At 38.8% G+C, this 16,285-nt stretch overlaps 2 protein-coding genes across 15 annotated transcripts in view; one reads left to right on the forward strand and one right to left on the reverse strand.

Moving 5' to 3' along the window:
* The window catches only part of ccdc146 (coiled-coil domain containing 146), a 140,064-nt gene that overhangs the window by 109,281 nt on the left and 14,498 nt on the right, over nt 1-16,285 (forward strand). The window contains exon 19 of one of the 4 annotated variants that reach the window (XM_069909700.1): nt 11,563-11,672. The exons of 2 other annotated variants lie outside the window; for them this stretch is intronic. In XM_069909700.1, coding sequence (XP_069765801.1) covers nt 11,563-11,672 — 110 coding nt within the window. Of the gene's footprint in view, nt 1-11,562; nt 11,993-16,285 lie in introns of those variants that run through there. One more of the 4 variants, XM_069909702.1, reaches the window with a different exon arrangement.
* gsap (gamma-secretase activating protein) overlaps nt 1-16,285 on the reverse strand; it is a 100,574-nt gene that overhangs the window by 22,994 nt on the left and 61,295 nt on the right. For 10 of the 11 annotated variants that reach the window (XM_069909715.1, XM_069909713.1, XM_069909712.1 and 7 more), the window contains 8 exons: nt 13,078-13,163; nt 11,512-11,589; nt 10,511-10,588; nt 8,996-9,088; nt 4,025-4,242; nt 1,043-1,109; nt 240-322; nt 76-132 (listed from right to left, as the gene is read on the reverse strand). In XM_069909715.1, the coding sequence (XP_069765816.1) occupies nt 76-132; nt 240-322; nt 1,043-1,109; nt 4,025-4,242; nt 8,996-9,088; nt 10,511-10,588; nt 11,512-11,589; nt 13,078-13,163 (760 nt within the window). The remainder of the gene's footprint in view (nt 1-75; nt 133-239; nt 323-1,042; nt 1,110-4,024; nt 4,243-8,995; nt 9,089-10,510; nt 10,589-11,511; nt 11,590-13,077; nt 13,164-16,285) is intronic. The other variant, XM_069909716.1, reaches the window with a different exon arrangement.

Here is a 16,285-nt window from a genome sequence, read left to right on the forward strand (position 1 = left end):
TTAAAAAAGGCATGTAAGCAAAATTTCATTAACAGTCAGTGACAGTTTAAAAGTACAATTGTTAAATAGTCTCACCTTTTCTCCAGCAAATTGCAAAATTTCTTCTGTTGTGCATGTCACTCCAGGTATTTCCTAATGTTAATTAGAAAGATAAATTAGTTTATGTTTAAACAGAGAAGAAAGATACATGAAAATTTATGAAAAGCAATTTTAATTATTGTAAGCAAAATTATCCATACCTCTTTCCAGTTTAATAGAGATGTATAAGGCAGCAATTTTGCAATAGCATTTGTTTCTGAGATTGCTTTCCTGTATAATGTACCTAAAACAAATTAATTTTGAACAGAGATTACAAAAAACTTTAAGAAAATAAATGGTAAAATATGCTACAATATAGAGGTTGGCAATTTTACTGATCTACAAAATTAATTCCAGAATACAGTATATGAATAAATTTTTCATCAATTATGGAGGTGTCTATTCCAATATCATCCACATGCATTCGAGTGAACTATTTCTCCAGGGTGATGAAACATTGCTCATTTGCTGACATCACAATTTATAAATGGAAAAGATATATGAGAACTATTTCTGCAAAATGGCCAAATTGATTGTGGAGAAATAGATTTTTCTAAATTATGAATTAAGGTAAAATGCTTTCTGAAACTATACACACATCTACTTGTACATGCATGCACTAAGAGAAATGACAAACTGTGTGTCTCATATTTAATCACTTGCTTTTTATTTTGCACTTAAAATAAATGAGGAAGTACGATTTTGTAACAAGGAGCATAAATTAAATACCTGATACTCTTAACAAGAATTAGAGAATGTTTTAGAAATCAATCATCACAAAACTATCAATTTTATTTTTTAATATTTCAGTATTTTTGTTTTCATATATAATTACATTTTTTTTAAAGAGCAAAGAGAGCTTTCAATCCAGAATCCCATTAAAATCACTAATGTTAGTTAGAATCTGGTGCTACACCCTAAAGAACACAATTTTTATGATATACTGTTGGATGGACCTACTTACCAAGGACAAATTCCTGAACGAGATTGGAACAGGAAGAGGCAGACAAACCACACAACCAATGAATAATCTAATCAACACAAAAAAAGTTCAGAAGTTACAAACAAGATAATGTTTTTTTTTAAGATTTATGTTCACATTAATAAATAACTTTCAAACAGTATCTGGCACCTCTGGGGATTGATAGATGCTGAACAAATGAATTTTCCAGTTGCCTGAGATTCTGTGTGTGTTATTGGCGAACTGACCACCAGGGGGCGCCAATTTAACATTTTCTTTTTTTAACCTCTATTTTCTCCAATTTTTTTGCCAGTTGCTGGAATTGCAGACAATGGGGATTTTACTGAATTAAATGATTTACACAAGCTGGCTAATCTCCCTCAGAAACCCTTACATCTAAAATGGTGAACGGAACTGAAAGTGACCAACCTCCATCTCGGTTTCCTACATAAATAATATATATTTTTTTACAAATGGTTATCCAAAAATGCCATAATCTTTAAATTACTTTTATTCACAATCTATTAACCTTTCCGAAAGGATACTCTGAATGATTTTCTGTTGCATATTTCATTCAGTGGGCTTTTAAACAATGTACTTATTTACACCATATAACCATTTACTGAGCGGAAACAGGCCATGTTGGCCTTCTTAGAAATATCTATTTTAAATTAGAGCAATGCCCCAATCACCTTAAATCTGGTTAAGAGTCCCTTCAGCTACTAGACACAGTTTCTTTCTACCAGCTCCGATCCATGCTCCAAGATGATAAACATTTCTATCAAAGGCCTCTTAAACCCCCTGTTCCAAGAATATCGTAACTAGCTTCACATCAGTGGCTCATCCATGGCTCTATAATATCTTATACCTGGAATCATACGTAAATCTGTTTTCAAAAAGATGAAAAGCCAATCAATTTTGACCCCTTCTCACCAAACTTTTGGTTTACGTAATATTCATCCAAATTCCTATACTAAGTATGTTATAATTTAGAATTCCATTCCTACATTTTAATAGTGTTTTTATTAAAAAAAAAACATTATACATCTCCCCAACACCAGTTTTAAAAGTCCCACAGAAAACACAACAATTTCCTTGTCAGCTTGAGCACATGCTGCTCTTCTAATCTTTTTGAAAGATCGAGCAACTGCTGGCAACACCTGAACTCACAATTGGAACCTTAGTGCCAACCCTGAGAGGGATTTGTGCTCAATCTGAACAACCCTCTTTAAACCATTAGAAGTGCCACAGCTTCAACAATGTTGTTGCAATATTGGGATAAGTGATGAAGATTGTTCCCAGTCTTAAGAAGGATCCTTGATGATATCAAAGAACAAGGCAAAGCATCTCCTTTGTGCAAGGATGCACAATTTTTCCAAGACCACAGCCAGATGATCCTGATAGAAGGATGCCAGGAAGCTGTCAGAAAAAAAAATGCTCACAGAATGCAGTCTTTAAATGCTTTAACTATGGAAAAACCTGCAATTCTAGCACATCCCTGTACCCATTTTGCTTGCACCTAGATGGACGAAAGCACATGAAGTTTTCTCTCCATAAGAATGGAAGTTGGTGACCTTCCTAGTGCAGAAACAAGATTTGGTAATAGCCTGTTGAGGAAGTTATGAGACCATGGTCTGAGCTCTATGAGCACAGTAGACACATTATGCACAAGCTTGTATTTAAAGTCACAATACTCAGTTAGAATTCCCCTTCTTGAAATCTAACCTCAATGTTCTTAAAGTCTAGCCAGCAGGGCAGAACAATATAAATTCTGACTGGATAAGGTCTGGCATGAGTTCTTCTGTACCTCCTCCTACACTGCCCCTGTTGCTTCCTCCAAGGACTCTAATGTGCAAGGTTGATTTTATTACCATTTTCCAAAATGGTAATATGTAGATAATTCTCTTTGAATTCAGCCCTGTGTTCAGAAATGTTATTGAGGGTGCAAAAAGGCTCAATTTAACAAGTAAGCATTGAGACTATAGAATGTTGTATAGCAGCTTGGCAAAGAACATTAGGGCCTTTAGTAAAAGCTCACGTCTCCAGAATGGAGGACCATCGCCTTCCCAAGATCGTGTTCTATGGCGAGCTCTCCACTGGCCACCGAGACAGAGGTGCACCAAAGAAGAGGTACAAGGACTGCTTAAAGAAATCTCTTGGTGCCTGCCACATTGACCACCGCCAGTAGACTGATATCACCTCCAACCGTGCATCTTGGCGCCTCACAGTTCGGCGGGCAGCAACCTCCTTTGAAGAAGACCGCAGAGCCCACCTCACTGACAAAAGACAAAGGAGGAAAAACCCAACACCCAACCTCAACCAACCAATTTTCCCTAGCAACCGCTGCAACCGTGCCTGCCTGTCCCGCATCGGACTTGTCAGTCACCAACGAGCCTGCAGCAGACGTTGGCATACCCCTCCATAAATCTTCGTCCGTGAAGCCAAGCCAAAGAGAATATCAGGAGAAAATATGTTAGTGAACATACTGGGATTGTAGGTCAGTCGGGTGTAATTGGGTGGCATGGGATCATGGGTCAAAAGGGCCTGCTCCATGTCTAATTTAAATATTTAAAATATAAAAATTGGCTGTTCTCAAGCAGACAAGACCTGCTTCCCCTCCCCCATAACCCCCCAAACCCAGAGCAGTTGGATTGAAAATCTTACTGGAGGCAAAGGTATTGCTAATTTCAGTTGGAGGAGGTTTCACACCAAATGCTAACAAGAATCCTGTCAGAAGCCTGGGAATGAATTTCCAGCCAAGCACTTAGAAGTCTATTCTATTTTTAACCATTCATGGTAGTCTCTTTCGGAGATTTTGTCAGCATTAAGAAAAAGAATTTCTCATATTTATGCTAAATGCTTAGGAAAGTGAATCCTCTGAAGTTCAGTGACTTGTGCAAACACTCTCGGAACTCTCAGTTCTTGCATGCACCTAATCAATTTAGCAATGAGGCATGTGTGATTATTCAATTTTTAGTCCAGTACCTGTGATTCGACTTCTGAATTATCCTGGAGATGCAAGACAGCACAATGCATGGCAGCAAGTTGATGGCAAGTCAGTTTACTGTCTCTCAAGAACAGCATCAATGATAGAGGGTTGAGCTCAGCTTTATAGATCTTCCCCAAATCGCAATCTAGCAGCAAGTCAGACAATGATAACGTACATCGTTGATGATTCCAGGGCTTCACTTTGGCATCTTCCCCTAGCAAACACATAGCATAGCTTATTATGCCTGGTTAATGAAAACATGGTCATTCATAAGGATTTGGCAATTCAATCCTTAAACCCGCTCTTCTATGTAATTAGATCACAGTTGAACTTAATTTTCCTAAAAACACACACAAATGCTGGAGGAACTCAGCTAGACTCACACCATAGGAGATAAAGATAAATTATCAACGCTTCAGGCCTGAGGCCTTCTTCAAGGAATAAGCAAAGAACAGGAAGGCATCAAAATAAAGAAGACTAGAAGAGGGAGGAGTGGAGACAGGTGTTAATTGGATCTCATAACAGAAGAGATGAGAATTGATTTTTGGCTCTGTGAAAGAAGACAAAGGGAAGAGAGAGAGAGCAAGACCCTTTCACACTACCACTGAATGTGGGTTGAACTGGGCAATTTATTGGGTATTTAGCAGGTTATCTGCCAGTGTGAATGCTCCCAACCAGGCAGGGGTGGGGTTAAAAAAAATCAATCAGGCTCTGTTACAACCCAGGGGGTTGTATCAAAGCCCGGCTGAATTGACTCAGCTCCAAAGTGAACGGTGATGTCAAAGCCTGTGAGCATGCATCACTCTGGTAGTTTTAATATCAGTGCAGTTATATTTCAAAGGTTTTTAGCACAAAGATCTGACACTAGGTCTGCCAGATTGTGAGGGAGCTTGTCTGTGGGTTTGTCCTAAGTTTGAACAGTCTGAAGCCCACTGCAGTAGATTTTCCCATGGTCTTTTATACATTGTGCATGTACATTTTATTAAATTGTGCGTGTTTTTCCCCACTCTCTTGTATACATTGTGTGCATATATCTTATTAAATTGTGCGTTTTTCCCCCACGGTCTTTCATAAATTGTGTGCATATGTGCTTTATTCCCACTACGATTTCACTGCCCTGTGAATACGTAATACGTCACTCGGGACATCACCACTGGAATTTGGGCCCCCCCTTATGGTCATGATATCCAAATGAACCAGGGAATTCATGGTCCAGTGTGAACAGCTCATCCGGTATTACAATATGGGTCATTTACTCCGATTTCATGGGTTGCCAGTGTGAAAGGGCCCAAAACAGACAGAGCTGGGAGAAAGGCGACAGGGGAAAGGAGAAGTGGGATGTGGGTTTAACAAAACCAGAATGCCATTTGGTTCATGCATGCCCAGATGGAAGATGAGGTGTTGTTCCTCCAATATGTGGTGGTCTCAGTCTGGCAGTGCAAGAGACCATGGACATGTCAGCAAGGTAATAGGACAAGGAATTGAAATAGGTGGACACTGTCCCTTGATAACGCTCAGACTTGAAAATTCTTATCAACTTAGCAACAATGTTTTTTTGGCAAGTAGTTCTGATTTCTACTATCCTTTGTATAGTTAGGGTGCTTGCTAACTTTGTGAATGGCTTAAATATTTTCAGATCCATTTCCACCCTGTCATTGATATTTACTGTAGCTTTCAAATATCATCAGTGGGAGAAAAAGAACGGTTAAAGTTTCGAGCCAAACCCCTCGCTAAAAGGTTGTGATTTCAAACGTTGCCCATTCTTTTGATCCCCAATTCCTCCAGCAGATTATGTTTAGCTTCTGATTCGAGCATCTGCACTCTTCTCTGTGTGCCTAAAACCAAATATTTTACTTTCAAGCTATTTGCAGGACAAGCGTTACTGGTAATAGAAAATAGGTGCAAAAGTAGGTAACTTGACCCTTCAAGCCTACTCTGCCATTCATTTTAATCATGGCTGATCGTTTCTTTCAGTACCCAATACCTGCCTTCTTCCCATACCCCCCGATCCCCTTAGCCACTATGGCCAAATTTAACTCCCTCTTAAATATAGATAAAGAACCGGCTTCAACTACTTCCTGTATTGTACATTAACTATTCCTAGTTGCTTCCAAAATAATTGCAGTGTGCTGCCTTCATAAACAGTGCGGTTCCTCTGATTTAAACATACAGCACAGTAACAGGCCCTTCCAGCCCACAAGCCCATGCTGCCCAATACACCAATTAACCTATAAACCCCATATGCTTTTGGAAGGTAGGAGGAAACCAGAGCACCCAGAGGAACCCCTCTCAGACAAGGGGAAAACGTACAAATTCCTTCCAGACGGCAATGAAATCAGACCTGGGTTGCTAGCACTGTAATAGCGTGGTACTAATCACGCTGCCTCTATTTAAGTACATTGGAACATGATTCGTTAATCTGTGGAATCCCTTGTAAGTGCGGGTGTCTGTGGACCCCAAACATTGACTTTTAGGATGTCAGGCTAACAGCCACAAACTCAAAAAATGGATTCTTATAACTCATTTACAAGATGTGTATGTTAATATGTAGAGTTTAAAGATCTTAAAGGTCTTATTGTAGGGTTTGAGTCACAGTACTCTGTTTTACTGCTTCCCGAATCATGACATATATGCATCTGTTCTGCGACTCGGCGGTAACGCGGTATGAAATCTTGGACCCCAACTACTGGGTTCTAATGAGGTTTTACTGTATTTCACTAATCTTTAATTTACTAATAAAGTATTCCAACTCTGTGTTGGATAGGGATTTCCACGATTTAGACTAGTTGCAAATTAATAACGTGCTGAAGATCAAACTGCGCTGGGTACGTCACGTCTCCAGAATGGAGGACCATCGCTTTCCCAAGATCGTGTTATATGGCGAGCTCTCCACTGGCCACCAAAACAGAGGTGCACCAAAGAAGAGGTAGAAGGACTGCCTAAAGAAATCTCTTGGTGCCTGCCACATTGACCACCGCCAGTGGGCTGATCTCGCCTCAAACCGTGCATCTTGGCGCCTCACAGTTCGGCGGGCAGCAACCTCCTTTGAAGAAGACCGCAGAGCCCACCTCACTGACAAAAGACAAAGGAGGAAAAACCCAACATCCAACTCCAACCCACCAATTTTCCCTTGCAACCACTGCAACCGTGTCTGCCTGTCCCGCATCGGACTTGTCAGCCACAAACGAGCCTGCAGCTGACGTGGATATTACCCCCCCATAAATCTTCGTCCGCGAAGCCAAGCCAAAGAAAGAAATTAATAACAAGTAGTGCATCTTGGTGGGAAACCTGCAGATGGAGGTGTTCTCCATGAGCTACTGCCCTTGTTAGTCTAAGAAAGGATTGGGGGGGTACTCTTGATGAGTAACTACTGTGCATATTGTAGATGGATCACTGAGCTCTGATAGACCACCACTGATGAGGCAATGAGTGTTTGTTGAGAGGACAAAGCATCTACTTAATTGCGATAAGTGGTATCAGGTTTCCATTAACGCAGCTGCCACAGCACGAACCAAGGAAACGGGTCGACTGACATCTGGAATTCAGTTCTTTTATCCATATTTGATCCAAGGCTGTAATGAAGTTTTATATTAGCAGTATAAAGATTAAATTACTGGATTATTAATGAGTTGATCATATTAGGATACCCAAGTTTAAATCTCCATGGCAGAAGGGGAACTTCAATTTAAGTAACTGAATTAAGCTGTAGAGTATTTATTTGTTTTCTTATTTTTTCCTTTTAAATTTGTTATCTCTTTATCTCCTCATGGCATTTTAATTATACATAAATTGGAAGTGTGTGCTTCAGACTTAAATCATTAAAGTGTTTTGCATAACTGGGAAGTTGCAACAAGTAAGGCTTTTATTCCATCTGTGCATTGTACTTTTGATAATAAACTCTCATCCATTCTGTTATAAAAATCAAGTAATGATGGTAATAAATCTACTAAACTGTCATTAAAAAAAAATCTGACAAGACGAATGTTCTGCATGGAAGGAAGTCTGCTCTCCTTAAACTTCATGCAGTTCCATTCTGAAACTACCTAACAAGCCAGAGTTCAGGAGACGATCGGACATGGACAACAAATGTCAGCCACATCCACAACCCCATTAACAAATCATCAAAATATTAACTTTAATAATTTAGAAATCACAAAAAGGATTTTTCTCCAGATTTGGAGATTACAAATACCCCGTTATTACTGTTACAGAGAACAAAGAAGAACATACAACCACACAGTTCCTTCAGCACATGATGTTGTGCCAACCAATATAAACCTACTCCAACATCAACCAAAGCCTTCCCAACATCATAACTTTTTGTAATCTTAAAACAATTAGCCAAAAAAAAATCACTAACATTATAACCTTGTGTTTAAGGCAAATCATAATTCACACTGGTAACAGTCTCATTCAATTGATGTCTGTACTGAAATATCCTCAACAATTGTGATGTTGGGTTAAGATATCCCCAACTATTTCACGTTATTTGCTGCCCTCCCATGCTACCACAACTAAACCATCAGCTAAGAGACTTTGCTCCCAGATTCCATTTCAGCCCGTCACATTTATGCCAGCTCAGAGCTGTCACTTCCCACTAATCTTTCCCCATAACTATTCTGTCCACATTCCTATCAAAATTCTAACCCATCTCCCGACTTCAACACCCACCTTCACAACCCTGCAGACACTCATCAAAAATGTAACACATTAATCAGCTTATCCTTCTGCACTACCCAGAGCTAATGAAACTATGTACAGCTTACAATTTCCAGCTTGATGTTTTTGAGCCTCTCAGTCCCATTACCTCAGTGCACTCATCTGAAACTGTGACTATATACCATCATACACAGAGTTGGAATACTTCATTAGTAAATCAAAGTATTAGTAAAATAGTTAAATATGAGACCCCCCCCCCGTTGAAAAACTGTCAATGAGGCACACTTAAATTTTAAAAGAATTCTTACCTGACAAAAACAGGCTATGACAAACCAAATGAGGATGTTGTACATTAATGAGATGTAAAAAATATCCAGGCACATAAACAGCTATATAATAACCTGAAAAGAATAAGTGCATTACAGTTTTGTAAGTACTTCAGTTCTCATAACTAAATTTTTAAATTGCCAAGATACGGGTTCCATATCAAACACAGCACGGTTAGGGCAGCATGGTTGGTATAGCAGTTAGCACAATGCTTTTACAGCGTCAACGATTGGAATCGGACCGGGTTTCGAATCCCGCGCTGTCTGTAAGGAGTTTGTACGTTCTCCCAATATCTGCATGGGTTTCCTCCTGCCATTCGAAACGCACCAGGGGTGTAGGTTAATTGATATAAATTGGGCAGCATGGAGGTGAGCCGAGATGGCCTGTTACCATGTTGTAGATCTAAATTTTTAAGATTTTTTTTTACAGCATCCCAATCCAAAAAAAATGCAAGCATTGCACATTTCACAGAAATAAATATCAATTTATCCAGTTATTTGGAACTTGGAATAATTGTAATAAAGCATGGGAAACATGCTAGTAATTAATGGCTAATATACCAGTTAAAGGGCCAGTGTAAATGCTCACAAATTGGCATGCTGGATACAAACTGATCCCTTTTAATCAGCCATGTCAGTATCTTGCCGAAGAAACTTGCCCCATCAGGATTTTCCAGATGATAACCTCTTTCTTTCAGGTCACCACAGAGTTCCTTTTTGTTACTCTTTTTTCAAGTGAAACATTAAAGCAGCCAGTCCTCTCCTCTTGCATGAACCACAACGGCTTTAACCAGGCTGAACTAACCTGTCTTCCAAATGGGGTTTTCCACAACCTTTCCAGCTTGTCCTGTTCCAGTCCCAGCTGCTGCTGCTGACTGTAAAACTGCAGAACTGATCTCTCTCTCTCACACACAGAAAAAAGTCTGTTCGACTCCCTCTCTGCTTGCAAAAATCACATGACCCTCTTAGAACAGCAGGCTCCGAAGTACTCCTCTGATCTCATTCATATGTTGCTTTTCAAAACAACAATCCATTAGTGAAGTCTCTTTGGCACTCCCCAAAGTTTTTGCAAAGGCCCTCAGGAGCCGCCCTGTCTGGCTTGAGCGGAGCTCCAGTGTTTTAAATGAGATCTGTTTTGAAGTGTTTGTATGCAACCTACACTAAAAAAATCTACCCCAATTTATTTCCCAAAAACATATCTATATACATACAAACAAAACAATCTGTCACATTAGTTAAACACAAAGTGATGAACCCATCTCTGCTTCATTATTTTCTTTCACTATTAGCAACTGTGAATATTAAATGAGAAATTTCAAGACTTCGCAAATGAACAGGAAAGGGGTGAGATTGCAATAAATTGATGGTGTTGGGGAAATGGAACAGTTTTATGTTAGGAAGTGAACTGAATAGACTTCTGCCCCAATTCAAATCCAACACTAGGTAAATAAATTCAGCCTCAATAGACAATAAACATATTCAGATCTGGAAACGTACCAATGTTTATAAAGGCCAATTCACTTTCACAGGCACATTTGGACTTCTCCAAGGAAACCCGAAATGTTTTTCTACAGCCTGCAAAAATATAAGCAAGAAAAATGTGACCAGCTTTGTATAAATTCTATTCAGATTATTTCAGTGGTTAATGCTTAGATTATGGAAAAACAATTGCATTTGTAAATTATGCTATTTGGAGTATTATGTGCAATTTTGGTCTCCTAACTACAGGAAAGATATCAATAAAATTGAAAGAGTGCAGAGAAGATTTACTAGTATGTTGCCTGGGCTTAGGAAAGGAGTTACAGGGAAAGGTTAAACAGGTTAGGACTTTATTCTCTGGAGCGGAAAAGAATGAGGGGAGATAGAGCTATTTAAAATGATGAGGGGGAAAGACAGAGCAAATATAGATAGGCTTTTTCCATTGAGGGTAGGTGAGATACAAACCAGAAGACATGGGTTAAGAGTGAAAGGGAAAGATTAGGGGGAACATGAAGGGGAACTTCTTTGCACAGAGAGTGGTGGGAGCGGGGAACAAGCTGCCAGCTGAAGTAGTGAATGCCGGCTCAAAACATTTAAAAATTTGGACAGATACGTGAATGGGAGAGGCATGGAGGGCTATGAACAGGGTGCAGATTAATGGGACTAGGCAAAAAAATGGTTTGACACAGACTAGAATGGGCCTGTTTCTGTGCTGTAATGTTCTATGGTTCTTTGAAATATATTGAAAAGACTAGACCACTCAATAAATGGATTAAACCTCGCATAGAGGTTTAATGATGATGCACATAAATCCCAGAATGTTCCAATGCTAAGGTTTTCAATCTTTTTTTTTATAAATGGAATATCACTTTAAATCAAGAATATCTGTCTTTAAAGAGCAAATAGGAAGCAGTTGTACTGTCACATTTAGTTTCATCCCCTTCTGAGAATTAAGGAAGCTCGTGAACAAAACATAATCAACATAGAGAGACTTTGAAATAATTTAAAACTATATTTACCATCATGCAGAAGAATCAATGAATAAACAAATTCTTCTTCATCTTGCACAGGATGACTGTAGCACACAGACAAAGCACCTACAACAAGAAGCAGCAAGGTGTAGTTGTTGGCACAACTCTATTACAGCAGCAGTGACCTGGGTTCAAATTCAGCATTGTCTGTAAGGTCTTTGTACGTTCTCTCTGTGACTATGTGGGGTTTCTCCAGGTGCTTCTGTTTCATCCAAAACGTATGGGGTTGATTGATTAATTGAACAATAATTGGGCACTATTTGGTAGAAAGGGTTTCAGAATGGCCATCTACCATGATGTATCTTTAAGAAATTAAAATATAGTGCTCTGCTTTCTATCATTGATAATCTGTACAGTGACCAACCACGTCAAAAACTAGAGCGAATTTATCATATAGGTTCCAACCACCCTCTTTCACAGATGCTACATTTTAATATATAAAGACAGGATACCTAGACATTTGTAAATATTCCCAGATCTGCCCCAGCACAGACAATAACTAAAGAATTTGCAAAATATGACAGTTTTTGACTATGAGCCAGATGTAACTTTCTTAAAAGCTAATTTTTTTTCAATTATTTCTGAATGAATTTTAATTTGTTTCCCCACTCTATTTAGATAAGATTTCTTTATTTCACTGCAATTGACAAATCCTAATATTTAGGCACAAGAAACAATCTGCATTCTTCCCATTTTATGACAAGCAGTTGACATAAAAATAATCCTAATTTGTCATCTGCAAATTGATCCTGGGATACAAAACTTTCAGCGAATGACCTTACTGGTTTTGAAATTTTAAGTACAGAAACTGCCTTCTAACAGAGATAAACTTGTGGAAGAATTTTGAATCAATTTGGACAAGTTTTCATTTCTCATTTATAAGTTTGGCATAGTCTCATACACCAATTTACTCAAATCTAAACTAAATCAATTTTTATACCAGTCATATCACAAGCAAAAAAAAATTGTCATGTATTCAGCTGCAAATGCAATGTATGGACGATAGAAACCGCATTAATATTTCTGGTTGAGAAGCTTTCATCAGAGCCTTACAACTTTAGATCAAGCAAGCGTTTACCAGAAAGTCAACACGTTTGGATCCACAAAATGTAAATCAATCCTCGTTTATCAGCAAAGTCTGACCCTATAACTCTGCTTCTGCATTCACAGATGCTGCTAAATACTTCCAGCATTTCTTATTTCAGATTTCTAGCATTGTCAGCTTTCTTGCTTTTGATGCGTCCATATTATTCTTAGAGGGGAGAATAAAGAGGCAATGAAAATTATCCAAGAAATGGATTGAACTGCTTTAGATATCTCACAAATTGAGAATGAACTTCAAACTGTTGAAATATCTGTAGGTTTATTATTATCAGGTTGTACATATTCATATACAACCCCAAGAAAAAATGCATCTCTGGACCATAGTGCACGCATGCACGCACACACACACACCCCCGAGACATGAACAACTCCTTGACATGGCAACACACACACACACACAATACACCCGAGACATGAACAACATCTCGACATGGCAACACACACACACACCTGCATGATTTGTGAAAACTTGAAGATTCAAAGATTCGTTAGATTCCTGTTCCTCTTGAAAATGATTGTACCCAAAATTTACAAGGCTGCAATGAAAAGTAAACAGAATTGTACGATACAGAGTGAAGTCACAGATTATATGAGATATGTGCTCATTCATCCATTTTAAAGGGCAATATAATTTAAGCACTACTTGTAACTCATTCTTCTTAAAACATACATCCATTTAAAATTTATTCAGGATTAAAAATCGATGTTTGCTCAGTCCTAATCCACTAAATCAAAATAATTGTGCCAGAATATATGACAATTGTTAAGGTCTTATTTCTTGAACGGAGACTTGGGGAAATAAAACGTACTGCAAGAGAGTTCCAAGAAAAGGTTAAGCACCAACAAGAGTCATTACAGCCCTTATTTGTTAAATACGTTTAACCTCCGCAAAGATATAATTGGCTCATCGGGAAATTATTTATGAGCCAAATTTAAGAATTTTGCATGTTCATATACTATTTGATATGCCAAACAAGAGGACAAAAATGAACACCAAGCAATAAATTCCTTAGTTCTCAAGTCCTGGAAATAATGTGTGAATGATATTAACTGATTCAGAGACTTGGAATATTGTTTCACATATCATGTGGAGCAGGCAACAATTTCTACTGCTTACTAACTCCAAAATCTACTTCCACAAACACTTATATTTATACAGAGAGAGAGATGAACAAGCGGTTACATATAATAGGATTACATCATGGAAAAAAACCATATCAATTTTTGTATTAAAATCTTAGTTTTGTCTAATATGAAGGAGAGAGTGTCAATAATCACTGTTAATGTTAACAACCACGGCTCATGCCCTTGACAATTGTTAAGGCTTAACTTCAAAATAATATCTTACAGAATAGATGCCGTATTAAAAACGGGCTGTTCGCCAACTACATTAGTGTCAATGCCAAAGCTGCAGCACAAACTTTCTTTCACAGAGTGATAGTGTCAATTTTCATAAAATTTCTTCCACGTAACGAATCAAAGAGTAACAAACCAGAACAATCATTCTAAGAACATAAGAAATAGGAGCTGGAGTTGGCCATCTGGCCCCATTGAGCCTGAGCCACTATTTAATAAGATCCTGGCTGATCTGGCTGTAGACTCAGCTCCATCTCCCTATCTTTTCCCAATAACCTTCAAATCCCCTACTAAACAAAAAAAGTCTAACTGTGTTTTATATAAATTTATTGAGATGACCTCTACCTCTTCTTTGACAGAGAATTCTTAATTTTAACAAGTTGGGAAAACTAACTTTGGCAGGACTGATCCAAGACAGCCAATTATAACAAAGAAACCAAAGATGCAATCCATGATCTTAATTATTATTGTTACTAGATTAGCAATCAATTAATACTCGACCCTGGTTCAAATCCAATGCTTTCTGTAAGGTGTTTGTACGTTCTCCCAAGACCTGTGTGGGTTTCATCTGGGTGCTCTGGTTCTTCCCACACTCCAAAAAAACTTATGGAGTTTGTACATTAATTTAGACTCCTCGTACCCACTCAGCTCCAAAGCCCATTATAGACTTCATCTAAGATGCTTAATTCCTGAAGCATAAACTTAAAGACATAAACCAAAACTACATTTAATCAAAAGCAGAATGGTTAGCCTGTGGTTAGTGCAACACTATTGCAGCACCAACGACCCAGGTTTGAATCTCACACTGCCTGGAAGAATTTGTACATTCTCCCTATGTCCCGTGTGGGTTTCTTCCAGGTGCACTGGCTTCCTCTCACACACCAAAAAGTGTATGGCGTTTGTAAGTTAATTGGTGCATTTGGACAGCATGGGCTCGTAGGGTGGAAGGGTTTGTTACTGTGCTGTATCTCTTAAAATTTAAAAAATAGGATGGAAGAGCACAAATAAAATTAAAGTCAGAAGAGATCCGACTGTATTTGTGTTCAGCACAAAAGGGGTGGTCTATGTTTGAAGATCAATTTTGTCAACCTCAAAAAAAAATGCAGGTATTTCTCAGATTGATATTCTCAGAAACCATTTTCACTTCCTTCAACAATGACATTCCTGCCATAAGATAATTGCAAACATTTTAAATGTCCTGGCATTGTTCAGCTCCACTCATAATTTTCCACATCAACATGCAAAATTTTTTAGTTCTTGTCTGGTTGTTGCCTGAATGTCAAATATCATTTAAACCAAATCAAATATTTCCAACATGAAGATCTTGCTTGACAATTAATTAATTATCTGTCAAGTCACCAACCCTCAACATCCTGGAGTTAACATCCTGAATAGAAATGATCCTGGCACATACAGTAAATACTGAGGCTACATAATGATAGCAGAAATTGGGAATTCTGTGACAAATGACGCATCTTCCTCCCAAAATCTTTCCACCAACAAGAAGATGTAAGAGGATGAATGAGGGCAGCTCCAACAATAAAAAAAACAAAATGCTGGAGGAACCCAGCTGGACTTTTTAACGTCCATAAAAACATTTCGGGCCTGAGCTCTTCTTCGAATGAGCCAGAAGCAGGAAGTCTCAGAATTCAGACCATGCTGGCTGTGGGAGAAATCCAAACCAACAAAAGGTGCTAATTGGATATGGTAAGGGAGGGATGAGGTAAGAATTTATCGTGTTTGTGCAAAAGGAGACAGGGAAGGGAGAGACAAAACTGGGTAAGGCAACGTGAGGTTGGGGGAGGTTTAACAAAAGCCAGAGGTCGATATTAATACCATCTGGTTGGAGGGTGACAGTCAGGGGATGAGGAGTTGTTCCTCCAATTTGCAGGTCGTCTCAGTCTGGCACTGCATGAGACCATGGACAGACATATCAGCAAGGGAATGGGATGGGGAATTGAAATGGATGGCTCCTGGGAGATCTACGCTATTGTGGCAGACAGAGCCAGGTTGCTCAACAAAGCAATCTCCCAGTCTGCATTCAGTCTCTCCGATGTAAAGGAGACCACAACAGGAGTACCAGATGCAGTAGATGACCCCTGCAGATTCACAAGTGAAATATTGCTTCACTTGGAAGACTGTTTGGGGCCCCAAATGGTTGTGAGGGAGGAGGTGTGGGCCCAAGTGAAGCATCTCCTGCAATCACAGGGGTAGGTCCCAAAGGGATGATTGGTGGGGAGGGAGGAATGGACAAAGGAGTCATTGAGGGAGTGGTCCCTGCAGAAGGCAAGGACGAGAATAT

Source organism: Narcine bancroftii, chromosome 13 (assembly GCF_036971445.1).
Source record: "Narcine bancroftii isolate sNarBan1 chromosome 13, sNarBan1.hap1, whole genome shotgun sequence".
Lineage (NCBI taxonomy): Eukaryota > Metazoa > Chordata > Chondrichthyes > Torpediniformes > Narcinidae > Narcine > Narcine bancroftii.